This window comes from Pelmatolapia mariae, linkage group LG18 (genome assembly GCF_036321145.2).
Source record: "Pelmatolapia mariae isolate MD_Pm_ZW linkage group LG18, Pm_UMD_F_2, whole genome shotgun sequence".
Classification (NCBI taxonomy): Eukaryota; Metazoa; Chordata; class Actinopteri; order Cichliformes; family Cichlidae; genus Pelmatolapia; species Pelmatolapia mariae.
Genome location: NC_086243.1, coordinates 18,621,057 through 18,645,086, shown reverse-complemented (window position 1 = coordinate 18,645,086; position 24,030 = coordinate 18,621,057). Strand labels below are relative to the sequence as shown.

Genomic DNA, 24,030 nt, shown 5'->3' with positions numbered 1-24,030 from the left:
TTCTTTCCCTCCTCCAGCTCTTCCTCCCTAAGCAGCCCTGCAGTTCATCTCATGGTCATTCCCTCAGACTAATTCTTCTCTTTGTACCTGGTAGTTGACTCATGATAACCTTTCTCTCCCTTTTTTGCACTCTTTTTTTGCTTTCTTTTCCAATGCCTGAAATAGAAGTGGAGCAAAAAGGTAAATGAGTGGTCTGGTCCTTCCCTCCCCCTCCTTTGGCTCCTTGTTCTGTGGTGTTGAGTACAGCTCCCCCCTTCACGTCTTCCCCCCCTCCTCTCCTGATTGCCTCTCCTGTCAAATGCTAAACCCATAGGAGGATTGTTTGCACCCACGGAGTCCAAATGGACACAATTTCAAATGACATCCGCTGTCATTAAACGTAGTTTTTCCTGACAGTGTGACAGAAATCACCAACTGTCCGGTGTTGATTTGTTCCAGAGACACTTGCGTAGCGCTCTGTTAACCCCTGAAGAATCACTAGTTGTGTGTATATATTCTTATTTGGCTCAGTCGTAGTTTGCTTGGCCCAACTTCTGCTGCACCCATAGCACGTGATGTGAAATAGCAGTGATGGCTGAGTGAGATTGGCACAGACTGAACAAAAAGTTTGAAAAAAACAGCAATTCACTGTGTTCCCTTTGTTTTTTGCTTTTTTAAAATCCAGAACCAATTAATTTAAAAGCATCTAAACGGGAACCTTGCCATGGCCTCCCTCACCCATCAGTGGTTACTCTGTCTTTTTGCCACAGAAGTAGTGAAAATCCTTTACCACTGTTGCCTCCCCCTCCCCTCCAACCTCCACTTTCATTTTTTACCTTCTGCTTTGCTGCCGCCACCACCACCATTAACAACCTGTTGTTCACTCCTATCGAAAGACGTGAAGCCCGTTACCCCTTATCATTTCGGTTTATGACCTCAGTCATGTGAGTATGCATGTGCAGTGTGTCCATATACCCAGCTGTTCGTGTTCCATTTGACATCACAACAGACTGGTATTTTTCGAAACAAAGTTCCAATCAAAACACTGTGAACCCTACTTCTTATTTCCATTTCCCACGTCTTTCGTTTGCAGGATTTTTCCTTTTTCTTTGTGTTCTCATTTTCGTTTTGTTTTGTCCCTGTTAGGATGTAGCAGCAGACCCCTGAGATGCAAGTTCTCTCAACCACACGTTTCTCATTGTGAACAATCACTGTTGATACATGCATTTCTTTTCTTTTCTTTTTTCCCTGCTCATTAGCGGTAGTACAAAAGCACTAGTTAAAGATTCCTCCAAAATCACAGTCCCTGATCTTTTTTGTCCTGCACTCGAGTCGCACAGCAGCGAGAATGATGCCTGTCAAATAATATGTTTTTTTTTTTCAAAAGTATATAAATTCTTGCCTTATTTTGTTTCACTCTCTTCTCTGTCACTAGTTTTCATTTGTCCCGGGACTCTGAAGAGTATCGGCGCCGCCACCTTCCTGTTTGAAGGCGAGCAGCAGGCCGGCTCGTGGTGCAAAGACCCGCTGCAGGCCGGAGACAAAATTTTCTTCATGCCCTGGACACCATACCGCACTGACACCCTCATCGAATATGCCTCTCTGGAGGATTTAAAAAATGGTCGCCAGACGACCACCTATAAACTGCCGCACCGTGTCGACGGGACGGGCTTCGTTGCTTATGACGGCGCCATCTTCTTTAACAAGGAGCGCACGCGCAACATCGTCAAGTTCGACCTGCGCACACGCATCAAAAGCGGCGAGGCCATCGTTAACAATGCCAACTACCACGACACCTCTCCCTACCGCTGGGGTGGCAAGACCGACATTGACCTCGCAGTAGACGAGCGTGGCTTATGGGTAATCTACGCCACAGAGCAGAACAATGGCCGCATAGTGGTGAGCCAGCTCAACCCGTACACGCTCCGCTTCGAAGCCACCTGGGAAACTGCTTACGACAAACGCTCTGCCTCCAACGCCTTCATGGTATGTGGCGTGCTGCATGTAGTACGCTCCACCTATGAGGAGAACGAGAGCGAGGCGAGCCGAAGCCAAATCGATTACATCTACAACACCAAGCTAAGCCAGGGCGAGTACACAGACATCCTGTTCCCCAACCAGTACCAGTACATCACCGCTGTGGATTACAACCCCAGGGACAACCAGCTGTACGTGTGGAATAACTTTTACATCCTGCGCTACGACCTGGATTTCGGGCCGCCGGATCCCGCCGAAGGTGAGAGCTGCTCCATTGTTGTTTAGTCTTTGTCTAATTCTTCTATTGTTTGGCTGCAGCGTGGGATGTCACAGATGGCTGCCTTTTAATTTTGGATGCAAGTCAGGTGTGATATATAAAAAAAAAAAAAAAAAAGAGTGTTGCGTTAGTCTTGGGGAAAGGGCTCATTTGCAGACAGAAATTACACATTCACCTTGGAATGAGGGATAGCTCCCAGTGGGGGTTGTATCGCAACCAAAAAAAACCCCAGCTCCTTTATTACCATGAGGCAAGCCGAGGCACTCCTTCCAGCTGAAGTTTGGACCCTATCAAATTCTTTAATCTCGGGCCTTATCCAAAACCATTATGAACACGGCCCTCCTGAACTCGCCTCTAATGCTCTGAATATGCTCGAGAGGTATTGTGCACAGTACGACACAGGTTATCCTCTCCCCCTTTACCTCGGGTTTTCAAGTTGTTGCCATGGTTACCTCATCAACTTCACAGAGGCCATTTTTGCAACAGATCAGAAGATAATCGCTACCCTATTGTGGGATAATATTTTTAAAATCGCCAGACTGAGGTGTGCGAGACTTATGTACCACTCGGTGAATCACGACCAGGAGAGTGGCTGGAAAGCGATTATGCCGAAGAATCTTGTCTTGGGGGCTGTGGGGTGGGGAGGTGGGGGGGCTTAAATTAATCTGTGAAGTGCTGAGAGGCGACATACGTGTCACCACACAGCGGCCTTACATCAAGCTGATAATGGGTTTAATTGCCTGACTGCTGCCATCTTATCCCATAAAGCTTCGGCTTCTCTAAGTCTTCTGTATGAAGTGTGGAAAACAAGAATCTTGACCTGACTCGACGATACGTTAGAGGCTCAGGTTGCCCTCAGGCAGCGGTCCGGATTAGGTTATGATTTTTTAACTTCTGGATATTCGGGAGGGGCTACGCGCAGCGGTGGGGGAAATCTGATTCTTGACCTGAGCTGTTGAAAAGTGGCGAGGGGGGTAGGGTGGGGGCGGTTTGCCGCTGACGTCTCAATGGAGGCTGTGTGCTCCTGAACTCTGGCCTCTTGTCAACACGTCTGTTTGTTTTCCCGCTGTTCCCTGGAATCTCCCCCGGCATGATAACTCGACACCCAAGGGAGGCTCCGGGTTTGTGTCTGAGTCGCGGAACAACCAAAGCCTCAATTAAGAGTATGTTCGAGAAGATATGAAAAATACTCCCAACTTTAATGAGTTCGTCATGCATGCAAACTGCCTGCTCAACTCCTCACGTCCTGATGTATGTAAATGTAATTAACAACTGAATTATCATAATTACCCTCCTTGTCTCAAAAGGAGTCTTGGGGAGAGGAGGAAAGTGGCCATCACAGAGCATTTTCAATGAAGGGCCTAATGTGCTCCCTCAGCTACTGCAATGGCTCGGTAAACATAAATGCCACTGAAGCCTGGTGTTGCCACTTGCTGCAGCAACAGTGCATTTAATCAAGAAACCCCAAAGAACATAGCTGTTGATTTCACTCATTATTCGAAGTGCGGGCTTCCTGCCACTGTTCCGTTATTGGGATCCAATCAGAAATGTGTCTTTGCAGCAGAACTTGTCACTGTGGTTCATTAAGTGCGCCTTATGAGAACATTATGAAATGTTGCGAGCTCGAGTAGGAGAGAGGAGGCATCTGTAGATGCCAAGGCCAGCAGCAGCAGCAGCAGAGCAGCATGCCAGATCCCGTGAATGGCACTTGAAAATAATTGGTTCTTGTTTATTAGGTTTTTTTCAGATTTACACCTTTAACTTCTTTACTGTGTAGCTATTAGGATTTATTGCTGCCCATGATATGCCGTTGAATTAAACAACCTATTCTGCAGGGTAATCTAATGGTGCTGAAATAATGTCTCTCTCTCTCTGAAACTGAGGGGCACTTGAGGCGTAAAGGAAATTAATTGTGCCCATTAAGATTCATCGACCACAGAGTGAAGTTACCTCGAACACCAAACCCAATGTATCTCTCTCCTTTTTAGAGCTCGTGTAATACAATGAACGTCGGTGTCCTTTTCTGTCAGAAGCATCAACCTTGGCCGTAGTGCTCATCCTACAGAGGCGCTGAAATGCTAGCAGGATTAGGGGTTTATATTAAGGTTTGGTTTTTTTTAGCAAAGTGATCAAAGCAGAAAATAATTGACCTTAGCGACTTGTCTATATTTTCTTTACCTTGTGTAGTGTTGGTAACAGTGCAGGTTGCTTAATTCGGGCCCCGGGTTGAGGTGATTAGCTCGGATCATTCCCCAAATCGATCGCTCTCGCCTATTGCTCTAAATAATTTGCGCAAGTTTAGAGAAAACCTCTATGCTCTGCTAATGCGTTAAGAACACAAAAAGCTCTGGTCAATATTTGGCGAGTCTACTTTCTCAGAGGTGGACCTCTTAAAAAACGAACACACCAAAAAAAGGCATTTGCCAATAAAACAATAAAAAGCCCATCTAAGTGCCCGTAGTTAAAGAACCAAGAGGGACAGCGGTAATGTATTCTCTGTGATGTGCAGAGACATTAGCTGATTTCAGTCCGAACAGCTCAGAAGCCAATCAAAAGGACCAGTAATTGCAGAAAGCTTTTCAGGCTAACAAGGAGAGAAAACAGAAAATTAATTTGTCTTTTAGGTAGCATCGATTTGAGGTCTTAAAGACAAGAGGCATAAAATTATTGGCTTTATCCGAAACACTTAGCTCCTTGGAATAGCATGGTAGCAGTGAGCAATAAGTGGGCTCTCTGCTAAATTACAAAACAATTATTATCATATCCTGCATGCGGCGCATATCTGTCGGCTAAATCCAGCTGTGCGCCATGCTGCACTTTGGTTTGCTTTCATATCTCAGAACGACGCCTCCAGGTGTGCCTTCAAGACGGAGGACATTTATAGATGTGTCATGCACTAAGCCTGTGTTCCACCCTCTGATGCATGATGTTTGGCAACAGAAATAGGGGCTCCAGAGAATGAGTCGGGGATTTGGAACAGCTCTAATTGTTCTGCTTGGTGGATTATGGCAGGAAAACTTTTTTCAGTGGACCTTATAGGCCTATATGACAGAGGGTTTTGGGGTGTTTTGCTCAGAGTGTATTTCTGTCTGCACATATATCTTCCTGTCTGCATGCATGTGTCTGTATTGTGAGCCGCTCTGCCATCCTTCTGACTCAGACTGTCAGGTTGTGACTGTGCTATGTCTGCTGCTCCACGGTATTCAGTTTCAGGCCTCATAAATTACCCCACACAGACATAGGATATGTCGGGCAGAGCCTTTTTCTGTCTGCTGCTCTTTAAAGAATAAGTGTCAATAAAGCAGTCAGCCCTGCAACAATTTCATAATAACTCGAGTTTTTGTACTTTTAGGAGGAATAATGACATGAACTTTGGCATCGGATCAGAAAGTACACATGGATTGTTTTGCGGTTTTTTTGTACCCTGCATGCCAAGCTCAAGTCACGAAAGCTTGAATCAGGCAGAAGAGCATTAGTGCATATAAACAGCCTAATGTAAAATTCATGACTTCTGGGATTTGTTTCTGTCATTAATTACTAGCAGTGGCTTTAGGTAAAGAGGCAAAAAACCAACTGTAGCTTCTGCATGGCTCTTTTCCTCTCCCTCGCTGTGGAGTCAGGCCAATCAAACCACACATGGATACACGAGGACCCCCACATGGAGTCACGGTGGGCTAAGCTACCCAGCTGCTGGCTGCAGTCTTATTTTTACCCATCAGACTGTACATTATTTACCGTGAACCCTTCTTCCATTCATTACAAATCTATCAACTCGTATAGCTCCAAAAAGGAATCCTGGTAATGCAAGGATGATTTCTAACCGATGGCAATGATTTCCTTTCAGCTGTGTGGGTCTGTTTGTTCGTCTACTGTGAGGATTAGCCTTGTAAGTGATTCAGCTTCAAAACTGAAAGCAATTAAAACAGCTTGATTTGACTGCAGCTGTCATTGCTTTTCCCTTAATAGCAAGTATTAGGCAGCTTATGATGCATTTATTCTGGTGTCTATCTGGACAGGTACATAGTTTTTACTGCTCTCGCTCGATGTGTGTAATTTGATATGAAAAAAAAAAACCCCACGCTGTTTTAGTACAGCCGTGTCAGCTATAAAAGCAAGGACAAACAGAGTGTCTAGACCTCTGATCGTCTGATTATGGTTTAATATTTTTTGTCATCTTCCTCTCGGATACGTAAATGACTCTGGGGGGCTATAAAGTGATAAAACTAATTCTGTTCCATCTCCAGTGTCTTGATGGATGATCTTGCATAATGGTTTTCCTTCCTTTTAGCTCTGTTTTAATTTACACACTCTGTTTTGACACTGGTGACAGTCATTTTTCAAGCATTCAATCTCAAACTCTTCCATTATTTACAAGAGGTATTATTCACCATATGTCAACAGTATGCCTTTGGTGTCAGATTGCCCATAAAGAGTGACTTCGCTGCCTCTCGAGAGAAATGGTAGCTAATTGGTGCAGCCCTCTCTTGGTTGAGTGCTATCAGAGGACACAGGGCTCTTACTGGAGGGGAATTTGCTCTTTGCAATCAAAGGAAAATTGTAGCGCGCATGGTGCACAGACATCAAAATAACCCCTCAGATGCATCGACATCTGATAAGCACATTACTGGATGTACTACTGAATAGATATTTGATGTTCTTGGTGTTATTCTCAGTCACATTGTGATATGAAACCCAAGACATGATGACTATAAGCAGCTACAAAGATAGTATCATGTCTTTGATTAGAATAAAAATCGCTCTTGACATCCGAGTACCACTCCTAATTACAGTGATACGAGTCCATGATTCTCCCTGACAGTCTCTTACAAGAGACAATGACCATCTAATAGTAAATGATGTATATGATCGAATAGTATGAAAAATATTTAGGGTTGCCAGCTGCTATAGAGCTGTCAAAATTTGCACCCTTTGCCTGGATAATCAATTTAAAATGCACATGAACATAAACGAATATGGCGACCCACAAACTCTGAATCCTTTTTTTTTATAATTTCTCACTGTTAAAGATGTGATGCTCTTCTCTTTTTTTTTTAATAATCTTGGGCATTTGTCTTTTATATTAGGGAAGTTATAAGCAATTTAATCACTAATAAGAATAATCAAGTTACAGCTCTGTGTTGGAATACTGAACTGGGAATGCTTTATTGGTATGCGAGGGTTTTGACTCATATATTTGAAATGGCATTGTGTGATGAGTCATATAATCAATTAAGTGATTAACAGAAATAAGTCTGAAGCAATTACTATTAAATATTCATGACTAAATGAGTATTTTTATTGAATTTTTGCACATTTAAATCTCAGCTAGTCTGCTTCAGACTGTGTTGGAGCTAATTGATTGTGTTTGATTTGTTACAAAATCTGATTGGCAATAATTTAAAAAAGGTTATGCTAAAATATGCTAAAAATGCTAAAATAAAATAGTATTAAATAAATAATTGGCCTGTTTTGGTTCACAATGTGAATACATAAAAGGATTGGAGCCATCAGTTTGAATACATAACATTTAATCACATCTTAAAGCTTAACCATTGCTTAAAATAATCGTTGACAGATTAATTCAGAACCTATTTTTTTCTCCTAACCTCATCATAGTTTTTCTTTTCTTTTTTTTGCTGCAAATCTAAATTGATTAAATCATACAATTGAAAACAAACAACGTTTATGAAAATGGAAAACAAACAGTATATAAATACCGAAAAGCAAACTAAATAGTTCTCAGTACAGGGTAATAAGTTTGGTGCTTTGGTCTCTTGAGTTGGAGAAACAGCGTCTCAGGAGCAGGTTAATCAGGTGAAGCAAGCATGCTGTTACAGCCAGATGCATATTAGAGCTTATATCAGCCTGTGGAAAAGCACAAGTTTGCTCAGGTATGGAGAGGTTTAATATTCTGAAACCTAATTACACTTGCCCTTGTATTGCATTATATGCGTATATTGAATCAACCAAGTCAGCCTATGAATCATCTCACTTCTCCTGAGTCAATAAAAAATCCTCATCTGCAATATATAATATATTTGAAACACCATTTTTTTTGTTTTGTTTTGTTGTTGTTTTTTTACTGTAGCATTGTTTTTTATTATTATCTGATAGCCTCAAAGTTATTTATCTGTAAAGGAATAAATAAAAGTTTTTATTTATTTACGTAAACAAAGTCTGTTTAATGCATCTTCCCAAAAGGTAGAAAGAGGGGGGAAAAATCGGATGTCTGGCCAGTTTTCTTTTTGATTGCTTTGGTATGTTTTGGCCGTCATTTTTTAACTTATTCTGCACATTGTCCTGTCTTTGGGTGATAACTGAAGGCTTAATCATTTACTGGAAATGCTAACTGCACCTTAGCTGATGGTTGTGCATGTGCAGGTGTCAAACACACAAGGACCAACTGAGTGTAAGGTAATTACCCAGGGCTCCTGTCTGGAGGAAAGGTCATTGAGAGAATTGTCACAATTCAGGCACAAATGAGTAACACCCTACTCCACCCACCGTCACACTAATGCTTCTCTCCACTCCCTGCATCACCACATATAACTTATTTAATATATTTAAATATTTTTTTTGTCCAGTGAAAACGTACATATTCACCTGACTGGCTGATTAAAGTGGAGACAGTCACCATTCTCAGGAAATGGAGAAATGTGTCTGATGATGGACTGTCAGACAGGATGATATTGCATTTTCCCATCAGCTCCCAGGGAAACTGAAGACAACCCTATGGTGCCTTTCACAGCGGCAGACCTCATTTTGGGAATCTGCTTTTATCTCAAAATACAATCAAGTGGTTGTGGGCAGAAATGTATGATCATTCATGCAGGAGACAAGTAGCCCAGTATATCCACGTAGACTTGTGCACATACACACAATGTGTTTTCCTTTTATTCTTATTGGCTATTCATACTGTATAAAATTTATAGATTTCCCATTTCTGCTCCCATTTCCCAGTTATCTCCAGGCTCTGTGCAGCAGATATCCATCTGTGTGCACACAGTGGTTTTAAGCAGAGACACACCTGACTAATCGAGCAAACACAAGCACACGTGCACACGTGCACATTCACGCAAAGATTTGCTTCGCAGGGTAGCCGTGGACTGAATACAGTGGAATCGCATTATTGCTGATGTATGGTTTTTGCCCAGAGCAGTGCAATTCTCCTTCCGCACACCAGCTTTATCTGAGTGAAAGAGAGATGAACAAGGCAGAAAAAAGGTAAAATGCAGACAGGCTTTGTCTTCATTGTTGATATTTAATCAGTCCAAGGTACTGACTCTGCTGGGAAGAAATAACTGCTATGTCAAAGGATGCCTGACCGCCATTGCCTTTCTGTTGTTGTTATTTATGGGCTTAAGTAAAGTATAAAATAGTAAGTGATACTGTTATGTTTGTATGTTTATCTTGATTTCTTTTAGTAAATGAGCTGGGGGGAGGGAGAGTGGAAATAAAGAGTGAAACCCGCACAATGCTTTTATTTCCAGATAATATGGGAAGCAGTAACTCTAGTAATACCAACAAACCATGAGGCTCAAAACAGATGCAGTCCCCCCCACTGCGAGAAACAGCAGGGGTTCAAGGCGAGGACATTTATGTCTCGAGCTCTAACAGCGTCACTGCTCTCTCCCTCCCTCTCTCTGTCTCTAGTGCCAACCACCGAAGACGCCTCTGTCTCGTCTGCCATGCCTAAGACCACAACAATTACCACCACCACTGCCGTGTCCACTGTGAAGGGGCGCGGTGACACCACAGTGGCAGGAGCAGATCCAAGAGATGGCAGAGATCCGTTTGAGGACAGCCGAGGCTCGAGTACGGCTGAGCCCACTATCCCAGAGCTGCCTCCAACACCCAGACGCTTCTGCGAGGCGACTAGGAGGAGAGCCATTGACTGGCCCCAGACCCACACTGGGACCACTGTGGAGAGGCCCTGCCCCAAGGGGACCAGAGGTATTTCCACCACTTTTCTTGAAACATGAAAATTCAACATTTTGTCTACTGTGTGCCTGCTAGAGGTAGACGTTCTTTTTCTATAAAAGTATTCCACTGAAACTTTTAGCAGCCCTGTGACCATAGGGTTTTAACAGAGGAACAGTCTGACATTTAAAGAAATACTTATTCACCCTCTGAAATGTGGACAAGAAAACCATTACCACTGTGTGTGTGTGTGTGTGTGTGTGTCTATATACAGTCCTCATAGGCATGAATGTTGCTGTAATTCTGGGCTTTTAGTTATTTCTTTATACTGTTGTTTTTCCAGGGTGCAGTGACTATACAGCATACATTTTTTAACAAGTTAAGAAAAAAACAAGAAAAGACGGTTCAAAAAGTTTGAATTTATTTAGGATTTTCTAATCCACACAGGGTCAAATATATACATGCATTTACATTTTTTGATGCTTAAAGTTCTACAATATATTTTAACTTGACAAAGCCAAGGTCTAGTAACTTCTTGTAAGTGATCATAATTGATTACAACTTGTAGTTTCTCTTTGCCAGCATCAAAAGGATTTGTTTGGCAGCACTAATTGGATTGACCAATATCAGAACACTGGGAAAGAGTTTTAGATTTATAAGTTTGGAAGGTGTCTTGGAACCAGCTACAGGGAGGCCACAAGCCAGTGTACTGCTATAGTTCCAGCTCCAGGCCTGGATAACTGGGGAGAGCTGCGTCAGGAAGGGTACCTGGCGTAAAGTCTTGGCCAACTCAAATATGCAGGACAACTGCAGATTAGAAAACTGCAGGTTCCAAGATCATATGTTCAAACTATTGTATACAAATATGAGTTATTAGGATGTTTCACCACCTTTGTAAGAGGAAATTGGTTAGGATGTTCAAAAACAAACCAGCAACCACAAAGGCTCAAGCCTGCCATGAACTGGAAACTGATGGAACAGTTTCATCAGCTGGGGCTGATGGAAGCCCCAGCTCCAGAATTAACACCTTCAAGCTTGACTAAAATTTGCAGCTGCCCTCACGGGCAAGCCAAATGTCTTGTGGAGGGAGGGTGGTGAAACTTGATGGGTGAAAATTGGACTATTGCGTGTTCGTGAAAGGCAATGATCCCAAACGCACATCAAAGTTGGTTTATGAGCTAACATCAAGCTTTTGGAATGACCTTTCGAAAGGCCCCAACCTCGGCCCTATTCTGGACTAGACTTAACCTCCTAAGACCCAAACTCTTTCATGGCATGCATTTTTAATTTCTCTATGCTATTTGGGCTGATTGGGACCTGATGAATGTAAAAACAAAGAATTACCGTAATTTTTTTTTTTTTTTTTTTACCTGATTTTTGTTTCTGAGAAAAATAAGATCCACATATGAAGACATTTGTTTTAAATTTCGAGAGAACAGTGGCAGTATAATGTCCTCGTACGTGGATTTAAGGCCCTTGTAGAGCAAAATTTACTATTTTGGTCTAGACAACTCAAAATGTGATTTCCACATATGTGGGTGCCAGGTCCTACAATGTTACAGCTGGGTCAGTGCCAGGGAATTAACCAATTTAAATCAACTCTGCCAAGAAGAGTGGTCAAATATTCAGCCAGAATTATGCCAGACCCTGTTAATTGGTTGCATTTTGTCAATGTGCAGCTAGCTAAGGGACAGTTGACCAAATATTAGTGGGGGTATACAGTATGTATATATTTGAGCTTGTGTGCATGATTGTAATCTTGTATGCATTACAGAAAATCCAAAATAAATGCAACTGTCATCTCTTATCTTATCTGAAGAGCTAAGTATAGAGCAAGAGCTAGGTGCTTATTAGCTTAGCCTAAACTAGAAACAGTGCTAAGCTTACTAGCCTAAAGATGTCTCGTATGGATTAAAGTTTAATAATCAACATTTTATATTTTGTTTTATTTAAGCCATATACTATTGGTGTTGTGAAAAATGTGTGTTTTCTTCTGTTATGACTTCTTACAAAAATCGTTTGGTAATTTTAAGCTAGCTTTTTTTTCTGCCTATCAATTTGTCCGAGTTTAAGCTAAGCTAAAGTAATTGTTTCTAGGGTTTAGGTCTATTTTTATGACATGTCTAAAGATATGTATTAACAATTACATTTTAACATTAATGGTGTCTAACATTCACCATAAAGACAAAAAGATATTTGAACACAAATGTAAAAATATTCATTTAAATGGTTAATTAAAACAATGGCACAGGAACAATACACAATATTTTCATATATTAAAATATACATTTCTCTGACAGTTTACAAAAGTTTACAGCTTACAAAAATACTGTTTCTGTTGAAACACTAATTCATAAATGTTTATTTTGCATCTTATTCCAACTGCTTTGAATTGCCTTAATTAATCCTTACTCTCTACGAGGTTAGTGCCAAATAATTAGTGCCATTAACAATCAGGTATAAACCAAACCTCAGAATCATCACAAATCACAGTTTAGCAAAAAAAAAGCAAAGCTCCCAATTAAACATGTTAAAATTGCAGAGTTATTTAGCTGTACTTACTTAGGTGTTGCTTCCATCTTGGTTTACTTTTTTTTTTTTTTTTTTTTTTGTAAAACTTCATAAAATGGACATGTCAGTCTAAAAATGTATTATAGCATGATTTGAGCCTTTTTGACAAAAATAAGATTTCGAAATGTCCCTAGTTACTGTAATTTTGAAGCCCATTTCTCCTTGAAAGGAAATCACACAGAGGGAGAAAAAAAACAATCTGTAACAGAGCAAAAGTAAAAGTAAAAAAGATGTTGGACTACTTCCATTAGATAGCCAGATTAAAAACCCTCCTACAAATAAAGAAACTTGGCCATTAATTTTGCAGGTGATCATCTGCCGTAATCTCACAAAATCCATCTAAACATCCCGTTGCAAAGATTGGCAACTGAAAAGACTCAAAAGAAAGTGGGAAAGGAGATGATATTGAGAAAGGAAAAAGTCTTAGATTTAGCTTTTACTAGTCAAGCTGCATGTTATCTAGAGGATTCATGTTTTATTTGTACATGCATAGCAAGAGGTCTTTAAAATATTTGTTTACGATCAATAACAAACCACTGCGTCCACCTTTTCTTTTTTTCTGTGCATTTTCCCCCAAGCTTTGAAGAACTCTAATAGTCTTTTAGTGTCCTTTCTGTACTTTTTTGTCATACAGACAGTCTACAAAGCTTTTAGGTTTTCAATCATTTAGAAATCTTTGTTCCGGGTGAAGAGTCTGCATGAATGAAGGATAAGCAGGAGAAACTGTATCTGAGCAAAATTCTGGCTCCCCTCCAACTGTTGTTTTTATTCTGTGGTACTGCAGGCATCGCCTCTTTCCTCTGCACCATGGCAGGGACATGGTGCTCCAAAGGGCCAGACCTCAGCAACTGCACCTCCCACTGGGTGACTCAAGTGGCACAAAAGGTAAAAGGAGAATTTGTCGATCACAAAAATATAGCAGCAAACAACCACGTAACATGGCTGCGATCCAACATACAGCGGTAATTTCTGACCTCGTTCCCTAGCTTGGTTTATTTTTCCAGCACAGAACTTTTCAAGTGTACACGAAACTTTCAAGGGTAACTAAAATGCTGTTTGGCAGCAGAAAGAAATGAGCTAAAGCATCAGGAGTAAATGCCAAGAACTGCAGTCTGTTAGTGAGAATCAAAGAGCCACGGTTTCTTTCTGCGGTGACATTTATGCTTTGATGTCATGCAGGTAGAAATGTAATGTAGATGTGCAGATAACAGTTGCTTAGATGCACAGGAATGTAAAACATAGCAAACCCTGAAGAAGAGATTATTGTTTCTCTTGAAAAAACAAAAACACCTACAGAATGATGCAGGTTCAGGCAGGGTTTCAGTCTATTGTTGAAAGACATCTTGGCTAATGAACAGCTGTTGTGTTTAAAAAATCAAAAACAAAAAACAGTAGTAAGTGAAAAAGTGTTGGATACGCTCTGTTTTTACGCTAGAAACACAGCAAAATGAAGTGTAATAGAGAAAGTATGCACACTGCATTAAAACTGGGGTATGCAATATGTTTTCGGCATCACTGGACTAAAATCCATAATTACCTTTCAGCATACTCCAGTTTTGAGAGGGAGCTAGACTCATGTTCCTCATCTGTGTGGAGTCTTTGGAGACCTCATTGGGTGAGGAATACTAAGCAGTTGCAAATAGAAGTCAGATGCAGAGGTGTAATAGGCTTTAAAAAGAAAGAAAAGAGAAATTTCAGCTGGGAAAGTGAGGTCCGAATCCCGTGTTTGGACAAAAGTTAGCATCACTTACAGTTTCTGCTTCTTCCAGAATTTTCGTCATTCAAGTTTTAATGCAACATGTTTTTGCATATTTTTAGAAGCATTCAGTTAACAGTATTTTCCCTCAAAGTAACGCACAGAGATAGAAAAAAAAAACCCCAACAAAACATTTTGCATCTTACGCACTGTTGCCAAGTCGAAAAACTCACACAACTCCATTACTCTCAGGCGATTATACACACTGCTAGCCTTGCTATGACATATAATAAACAGGAGCTTTAGTTATCTGTTCTAAGCTTTGCATATTTGCTCATTAAAAAGTGAAACTAATATGAACAGCGTTTAATTGGCTGAATTGGCTGTATAAGTCCTTATGTTAGATTTTATTAAGATATAATTGCCAGCGATGGTGGGCCTTAGAGCTGCAATGCTTCTGGTCTGTTGACACCACTGTAGTACTTTTTAGTAAGTGGGGAGATATTGTAATGTAGCTACAAGATACTTCTGATAGCCCTGAATTATATTTTGGAGGCTGAATGGCTCAAGGATTAATGGTATGTTGGTTTTGCATTAGCTTCCTCTTTGTGAAGTTTAATTGGCAGCGGCACTTCAAAGTCACATTTTGATTGATGTCGTTGTTGCCGCATTTTAGTGCAAAAAATTGATTCGTTTGTGGCAAAAGACACCTTGAACACTTTATATAAAATATGTACACAGTATTGCAGTGGTTCTCTGTTTGGAGAGAGTACTGCTGTGCATTTAATAAGACATAGTTATGTTATAATGTCCCTGGTTAATCATACAGCCACCATGAGTGCATTCCGTCTGCACACAAAGACAAATTCCTTCTAGACTTGCTGTGAATTTTCAGATGTGTGTGAGAGATATTAGTCCAGGTTCATATTGCATGACTCTGATCTGAGGGCTGCATCACTTCACTGACACCCCCGTGTTTCTCCCCGTGGCTGTGTGTTTTTTAGATCCGAAGCGGCGAAAATGCTGCAAATTTAGCCAATGAGCTGGCACGTCATACACAGGGCCCGGTGTTTGCCGGCGACGTCAGCTCCTCGGTGCGCCTGATGGAGCAGCTCGTGGACATCCTCGATGCTCAGCTGCAGGAGCTCAAGCCCAACGAGAAGGACTCAGCTGGACGCAGCTTCAACAAGGTGCTGTGAAAATCCTCCCTGGCCTTTTCCTTTTCTGACCTCTTGTTAAACGTTGTCCCTGTTTTGTCCCGGTTCTGTGTCAGCATGACTCAGGACATTCATTAGCAAAACACACACACAGATGCACACAAGCCGCTCGGTGCTTTTCTTACATGCACGCATGCATCATCCAAACACACGCGCAGTCTGAGGTGAGGGGGCTAGGGAGGCAGGTCTAACCCTGCGGGGGAAGCTCATTCCTCTGGAGTTCCTTGGTAATTACCAGCGTTGGAAAACACAGGCTCACCTGGCAGCTCCACCTTTAAGGAGCTAATGGCCACGAGCCCCCAACCAGCACAAAGAATAACTCTTCATTGCTGACAAGTGTGGAGGTGCCCCCTCCTGGAGCTCATGCAGGTGCTCAGTGGAAAGAAAGCAGGCCTGAGACGAAACTACATCTCGTAGCTGCTGGCAGTCCCGTGGCGATTTGAGTGACAGTTTTGAAAAATTACATTGTTATTCAGACTTTGGAGCAGTTGCTGTGTAAACAAAGTGATTTTGAACAAAAAAAAAAAAACCAACCAAAAATGACGCCCATTGTTTGCGCCCATGTGTTCAGACAGCTGCACTGCTATTATTTGAAGATAAGAGCTAACAGGTTTCTTACTGCAATGCCAATATTGTTGCAGTGATTGGAACAATTCAAAGGCAACAACAACAACAACATTCAACTTAAAACTACTTGAAAATTGTGACATCCTTTGACAGAGCTGTTGTTTGTACCTGCAGTTCTGCAGCTGCAATGAACACACTTTCACTCTCGAGCACACCAGGGGTGAATCTGACAGAGAAATACTACTACCGTGCCTGATTTTAAAGTCACTCTTTAAACAGCCTGTTTGGAATTGTGAATATAATAATTTAGTTATCCTTCCTTTGATTTCGTTGCGCTTCTCCACCAACAGTTTCCCCCCGTCTGAGCACTTCAGCCATGCACACATGTAATTGCAAGACCAAGAAAACTCAAAATCAAGATTTTTTTTTAATTCCTTGCCCTGATTTATAGAATCTGGCTTTCTTATGATTAAAGAAATCAGGTTACTGCAGAAGGCAGACTGAAACCTGTCTGCCAAATGATTTCCATGCCATACTGGAATAAATAGACACCAATGGGTGCCAGTAAAAGAAGAAAAAAAAAAGAGAAGCCTGAACATCTGAGCCTACACACATGGGTTTGAAAGTGTTTAGAAGAAATGTATTGCATACATGATTTGCATCAAGAAAGCTGAACTGAGAACCCCCCCCAAACAAAAACAGAACGTGGTGCTTTCAGCTTCACGCAGCCCTTTCCTCCAAATAAACAAGTAAATGGCGGCGTCCACGGGCGCAATCTGGACTGCGTTGAAGAACCATTTCTGGTTTCCTGTGTGTGCTTTTTTTTTTTTTTTTTTTTAAGTATGGTTGTAATTTGGACACAAGGAACATTTTTATCTCTTTGTTTCCAAATTCTGATGCAACGATATGTGAGTTTCTCTGGTTTGACTCAATTAGGAAGAGACGGCAACTTATTTAAAGCCAAGAGCCTAACAAAGGGGTTTTAAAGAGAGCTAGCACTGTATTATTTTCTCCATGACAAGAAATACAAATGACCTCATCCCACATTGTTTGTCTTCCGAATGTATTTTAAAGCATCACTAATGGGGAAGCTTCAGAATCTGGTCTCAGCGTTTTTTCCTCACTGCTGCTTTGCGTTTCTCGTCTCTCTCCCCTCACTTTGACTTGATCCAAATTTATACTTAGTATTCAAACACAGCTCCCCTGAAAAGCATTTATTACTCTTTGGGTTATAGTTAATAGACCTGTGCCTTTTCTTCTTTTCATTAACTCTGTAATTGATGGTAAGTGGCATGATTTAATGCTTCCTGTTTTCTTACCTCCTCTTTCTTCAATCCGTTTCTTGCACTTGATCGTCTGGTTGTGCGGAAAAGCTTCAAAAAAGGGAGAAGACATGCAGAGCATACATGAAGGTATAACTGCCAGGCTTTCTGCATTCCTTTTTCACCCCGATCCCTAACGTCTGACTTGCAGCATGCCGCACTGTCTGTCTTTATGTCTTTGATTGTTTTGTTACAGCGTGTGCCTGCTGATGTGTTTGTACAAAATGCGGCCACTTCCTCAGATTCTGCTGTCTGCTGCCCTGTCATTCTGTCCATCTGAGGATGCCGCCATCCATATTCTTCTTCACTCGTAAATCTTCCCTTCGTTTTTTTTTTTTTACTTTCTCCTCCTCCTCTGCCTCCGCCACTCTTTTTTTTGCCTCCCTCCATCTCTTCTCTTGTCGGCTCTTTACACGTCGTGTGAATAATTGCCTTCCCACGGTTGTAATTGCACCTCCCTGTCAGGCAGAAGTGTGATCAAAGTGGCAGTGTGCTCAATTTTCACTTGCTTATATTGTACAAATTCTACTGTCGCCATTGCAAATAATAATAATAAAATTTAAAAAAAACCTCTTGGCCCCTTTTTGATTTATCTGTGGGATTAATTTCCAACCCCATTAAATATGTTTGTGTTCCAGTCTGATCTTTGTAGGCTGTCCACCAGACATTTTACTTAGTGGAGTGCAGTACTGTTTATTTTCTTGGGCTTGGGTCTGCTGGAGGACAAGGCCGTGATGTAGACACATGGGAGAAGATGCACTGCATGGTGTTTAGATTTTGTGTTTCTCGGTGGCTCATGGATGGAGGGGAGGGGTACCTTGATAAATCTGAGTTGTTGAGTGTTGCATTACCTACAACGGATTTTAAAAATTCATTTATTCATTCATTTATTTATTTTAACTTGTGGTAGGGACGTGATTGAAGGCAGCATGGCAGTGTCAGTCTGTCAGTGGTGGATTGACACAAATATTCATGGTGCCCAGCGGCTGTATCCCAGACTCTAGCTTTGCCGGAAGTACAATGGTTTGTAAAGATGGGCCTCTCCTTATGCAGTTTCTCCCATACACCTCCTCCTGCCTGTATTTGGTTTACATTTAGCACTGCAGCTTGAAAGTATGCATTATTATGGTCTGTTCTCCCCATATACTTGAATATCCTGCTCAGAAAGTTAAAGCAGCCCCAGCCTCCCAGAGTTAACAATCCAAAATGGCGGCAGTGAACATAAACAGTAGTAAAACTTTTAATCAGCACTGCCACTGTTGTGTATTTCTGACTTACTGAACAAGCCAGTTGCAGACCAGGCTCTGTCCATGAATCTGCTGCAGCGGTGTTTTTAAATATAAAAAAATGTTATATTGTGTTGCTAGTGGTACTTAAATCACCTGTTGTTGTTGTTGTTGTTTTGGGGTTTTTTTCCACTTTTTCTGGAATGCGCTAAGTCGTCCCAATTCCTGAAATCTGAGTTCAGAGGTACCTGGAATAGGTTAGTAGGAGATCCTGTGACTAAAACACTGAAGATTGCTGCTGAAGAAAACTTCTGAATACAAGGAGGATCATTTTTTTCTCAGCAGATGTATTTTGCAGGTATAGAGAACAGAGATATTGAGAAATCATCAAGTCTGTACCTTAGAAAATGTACAGAGATTGGACTTGGGATAACGCAGGGCTGTAGCTCTGGTGGTAGAGCAGGTCATCTACTAAACAGAAACTTTGTGGTTCTATCCCTGGTTGCTCCAATCTCCTGTCTGCATGCCAAAGTATCCTCGGGCAAGATACTGAACCTTAAGTTGTTGCATTCACTGAAGTGTAAATATGTGAGAATGTTAGATAGAAAGCACCTGAGTGTAGAAAAAAGTGCTTGTGTTAATGGGCGAATGAGGCGTTGTGTATAAAGCAGTTTGAGGGCTCAAGTAGAGCAGAAAAGCCTTTTATACAAGAATTTATTATTTAATTGAGCAACATGCTGTATAAATGCTGGATTTCGAAGCATTTTGTTTTTTTCCATTATTGTGTCACAGACACTTCTGACCATGTTTGGCCCCATACAGATATTTCTTTGGGCCCTTACCACCATGTCGTCCCCTGGGCTGTGCCGACAAACTACTCTGTAAGACACTTTCTGCCAAACAAATTGTTTCACAGTTGACGTCAAGAGGTTTGCAAGCATTTTCCACAAATGACAAGAGAGGAAGGGCAGGAAATAAAAGCAATATATTGCAACATCTGTCCACCTTTTATCTAAACACAGTGAATATGTGCATGCTGTGTAAAGCCGGGGGGGACTACTTGATAGTGATGTTGACTGGTCAGCTCTACCTTCTGGGCCCTGGGGCATCGAACCAGCTGCACTGTTATAAGTTATGTCTCTGGTTTTTCATTAAATATCTTAAAACCAAAGTCTGAGCTCTGTGCACAAGCCTCATGCTAATGAAAGATGAGGACCCTACAACTAACTCCTAAATATCCAGAACCTAACATTGCCATATTAAGCACATTGGCATCCTGGCATTAGCAATTAGCTTAAAGCTAATGTGGCTGTTATTTTATTTTTCAGTGTCACTGATCATCGTCCATTGCTGTTTAAGTCAGAGCAGCTGAATATTCTGCAGATATGGGCAGCCACAGGGGCTCCCCTGGTGGTTGCACTCTTGTGATTTGTAAATTGACCACCACCCAGGCATGAATTAAATCAGAAGACAGATTCTTTCTGTGCTACACAAATTGGAGACAGACTTTTTTTTCCCCCTTCTTTTGGATTTCATGGGTCCTTTGAGGATGGCTTACCAGGGGGCGGGAGAGGACCATTTAGTGTCTGTCTGGTTGTAATGGCTCCAACCCCATAATCGCCACTTCTCTCTCTCTTGCTCACTCTCTCTCTCTCGCTCTCACTCACACACACATACACACACACACACACACACACACACACACACACACACACACACACACACACACACACACACACACACACACACACACACACACACACACAGAGACACCACACACACACTTAACTCCTGTCATAGTCACAGTTGCCTGCAAGGTTAGGGCCACAGAGATTGATTTTTTGTGCTTGGACCCAAGATATAAAGACATGCTGAGCACTCTGTGTCTGGATACAGCCATCACTGCTGCGGTTAACATCAGCTCGGTGGTTAAAACGTTGCGGTTAATCATATATTGGTGCAGACTTTGGTTGATTCCCTTTCTTGTTATTCCAAGCAAATGGATAATCCTGTCCTTGGTCAATTAGTGTTTTGGATAATCACAGCTGTGACTAATTGGTACAGTGAGCAAGGGCTTGTTTTGGTTAATTACCGTTATTGTGGTGGGTCTTGCTGTGGGTAATGGCACCTATGGTTAAATTGTCACTCTGATTTATCACACCCAGGGCTCGTCTAGATCTGTGTACAAATGTCTGTGTTTTTTTTCGAGGGGGGTTAAGAAAGTTAATGATGTTGTTTCTTAATTGTGCCATCCAGGAGTCATGAACTCACCCTGCCAGGGTCAAAGGAAACTCTTGTTTTATCAACATATGATACTTGTGTAAGTTTTGTGGAATGTTTTGCTCGCATACTCCTTATCAGAAAGCAGGAAATGAAAGGATTGCCATTTAAAACAAGCAGAAATCCCACCACCCTCCCCTCTCTCTGCTGTTTTGACTTGCACTACTACGCTGAACACGGATTTCACGATAATGCCCTCTTTCCTCGAAGAAAATTGTATCCAAGTCATTATGGTCAGATCCTGTTATGGAAATAAGAGTATTGTCCATGGATACGATTGCTTTTTTTTTTTTTTTTTTGGTTTGTTTTTTTTGAAAAATAGCTGCTTAAAGCAGGAAGTGCAAATGCAGCATTCAATGAAGGGGAAACAAAACCCCAAAACATTTGGTTTGTATTTCTTTTTACCCTCAAGGATGTTTGCATTATCATTCAATAAAGACGCTGGCCCACGAGAGACTTCCCCAGATTAGCTTTATTCTTTTTAAACAGAATATTAAATAATACACACTAAATATTCCATCGTCATTATTATTTTAGCTACCCATGGCTTTCTCTGACCTTCATGTCTTCAGTTGGAATGATTTTGCTTTTGTGATCTTTTTTTAATTATTATTATTATTTGTTTTCCAGTCCCTGCTCTTTGTCATTAAACTCAAGTTATGATTTGGGGGTGGAAGGAGTGCAAGCTGACAAATTTGTCTTGTCTCCATGGATACAGGCGATTGTGGACACTGTTGACAACCTCTTGAGGCCGGAAGCTCTAAAATCCTGGAAAGACATGAATTCCACGGAACAAACGCACGCCGCCACGATGCTGCTGGATACCCTGGAGGAAGGGGCGTTTGTCCTCGCGGAAAACCTGATTGAGCCCGCCATCGTGAAAGTTCCCGCAGAGAATATCCGTAAGTTCCTCTCCAGTAACTGAGAAAACCACATGTGCACATCCATCATTCACAGTCTGTGATGTTGATGGCTTTTCTTTCTTTTTTTTCAGTCTCAGGGAGATTGTTTTAAACACAGTGGTAAAAATTGTCTCACATTCGGGCAGCTATTCTTTAAGAAGAGCGTCATTCTGAAAAGGGCCACATCTCATCTCGTTTCACTGACGTCATAAGAAAAGATTTGACTCAAAAAAGGGGAAAAAAAGCTAATTTGCCCTCAAAGGCAGGCACTTTATTATCAACATGATCTCATTCATATAAGTCAGCTTTGTGCAGTGAACTGTCATATTTCTACTCGTATCTCTTTGTTTCTATGGTTATGGTCCTCCACTTACCCTTTTTGTCTTATACCTCATTGATTTTTAATCTTTTTCTCGCATTGTAAAGTCACCTCATTGAATGGGTGCTGCCAGATGAACTGTCCAGACCTCTTGGGGAGGAAACAAAGAATCCAATTGAATGGCACTGCTCCATTCACATGGCACTCTATCTGTTCCCTCTAAACCTTTCCCATTAATAAGTAGTTAGCCAAACTGATAAGGACTAGTTGCTCTGTCTTTACCAAAAGCATTGATTAACACATTGTGTAATATGTTTCACATTAGCCATTTAATCATCGCATTCAGGCAGTTTTTATGAGCTTGTCAAGTGCTTGCTTATCTGCACAATATAGATAATGCTCCAGTGAAGAAACATAACTAAATATGAAGAAACCTCAGAGAACAGCCTACCTGACCTCTCTTAAAAGAGTCGAAAAAAGCTGAAAATGATTGTTGATTCTAATTAGCAGTTTCCTCGAAGCTCAAATGGCATCTCCGGGCGAGTATCAAGGGCAGGGCGAGGGAAAAAAGGGAGAAAGGGAGCTAAAAGGTAGATGGCGGGTGGTAGTGGTGGTGGGGGGAGCAGCTAGAGAACAATTCCTCATCTCCGTCTGTCAGAAGCCATCTATCTGAGGAAGTGAGGCCGTTTCTGATGGGAGGGAGTGTGCTGATACGTGTGTCCTCCTGACCCTTTAATAATTTCACACATCAAAGGGAGCACCACCCGGCAGCTGGCATACCAGAGAGAGGGGCTGCAGGAATTTGGAGGATTTTCAGAGATTTGCTCGTCGAGGCCCAGAGTTATCTGAACCCACAGGGGAAAGAAAAAGTAAAGTAAAAGCTCAATGATATTTTTGATCCTATGAATATTTGACATTCATGCTGCAGTAGGCTGCGTGCTTGAATTTGCTCATCTTCTATCGTTGCCCTTGTTGTTATTTTTTCTTCCGCTCCTGCCTCCAAGGCTTTCACAATGCCAGCCAACAGCTTAGTGACATGGTTTTTTAAGTAAATGACACTCGACGGGGTTTTGCCAATAAGACTGGATTCTGTTACTGGTACAATGAACCTCGAGTCTTTACACATACCCCACTGGGCCTGAGCGATAGAGTTCTATTAAACACCATGTAATGCTTCTCAAATGTTGCCTATGAGTAATACATCTCCCCCTCTCTCAATCTCTCTGTCGCTTTCCCTTTTACCTCGGCCATCTCTCAGTGTTGGAGGTGTGTGTGCTAAGCACCGACGGGCAGGTGCAAGACTTCAGATTTCCACAGACGAGCAAGAGCGGAATGACTCTTCAGCTGTCTTCCAACACGGTGAAAGTCAACAGCAAAAACGGTGAGAAAACGTCACCGCAGCAGAAACACCTAGCTGATCAGATGGTTCGATGGTAGTTCATAACCATGTCCTAATTCACATAGTTGTTTTCATTTGGGTAATTAAGTTGGGATAATGCCTTAAAGTGATTTTACGTGCTAAGGCATTCTGAATCGGATTAGTAAGACATTTGTGAAATATGCTCATTGATTTATTTATTTTTTGCCGGGAGTTACAATATGAGTCTCATACACTGCACTATATGGGGTAATATAATCAGGAGGTTATTAGCTTAGCTTAGCATAAATCCTGGAACGAATTAGCGATGCTAAAAGGCAATGCTCCTTGGATATGGGTCAACAAAAACAACCGTTGTTTAGGTTTCATGTGTTTGTGCATGTCCATGCTGAAGTATTG

At 41.5% G+C, this 24,030-nt stretch overlaps 1 protein-coding gene across 9 annotated transcripts in view; it reads left to right on the top strand.

Annotated features, from left to right (window-relative positions):
• Positions 1 to 24,030, top strand: part of LOC134616316 (adhesion G protein-coupled receptor L2-like) — a 90,062-nt gene that overhangs the window by 44,357 nt on the left and 21,675 nt on the right. For 6 of the 9 annotated variants that reach the window (XM_063461106.1, XM_063461103.1, XM_063461102.1 and 3 more), the window contains exons 5-11: positions 1,415 to 2,215; positions 9,887 to 10,186; positions 13,509 to 13,609; positions 15,425 to 15,610; positions 17,578 to 17,616; positions 21,751 to 21,934; positions 23,512 to 23,634. In XM_063461106.1, the coding sequence (XP_063317176.1) occupies positions 1,415 to 2,215; positions 9,887 to 10,186; positions 13,509 to 13,609; positions 15,425 to 15,610; positions 17,578 to 17,616; positions 21,751 to 21,934; positions 23,512 to 23,634 (1,734 nt within the window). The remainder of the gene's footprint in view (positions 1 to 1,414; positions 2,216 to 9,886; positions 10,187 to 13,508; positions 13,610 to 15,424; positions 15,611 to 17,577; positions 17,617 to 21,750; positions 21,935 to 23,511; positions 23,635 to 24,030) is intronic. The other 3 variants (XM_063461108.1, XM_063461105.1, XM_063461104.1) reach the window with 1 other exon arrangement.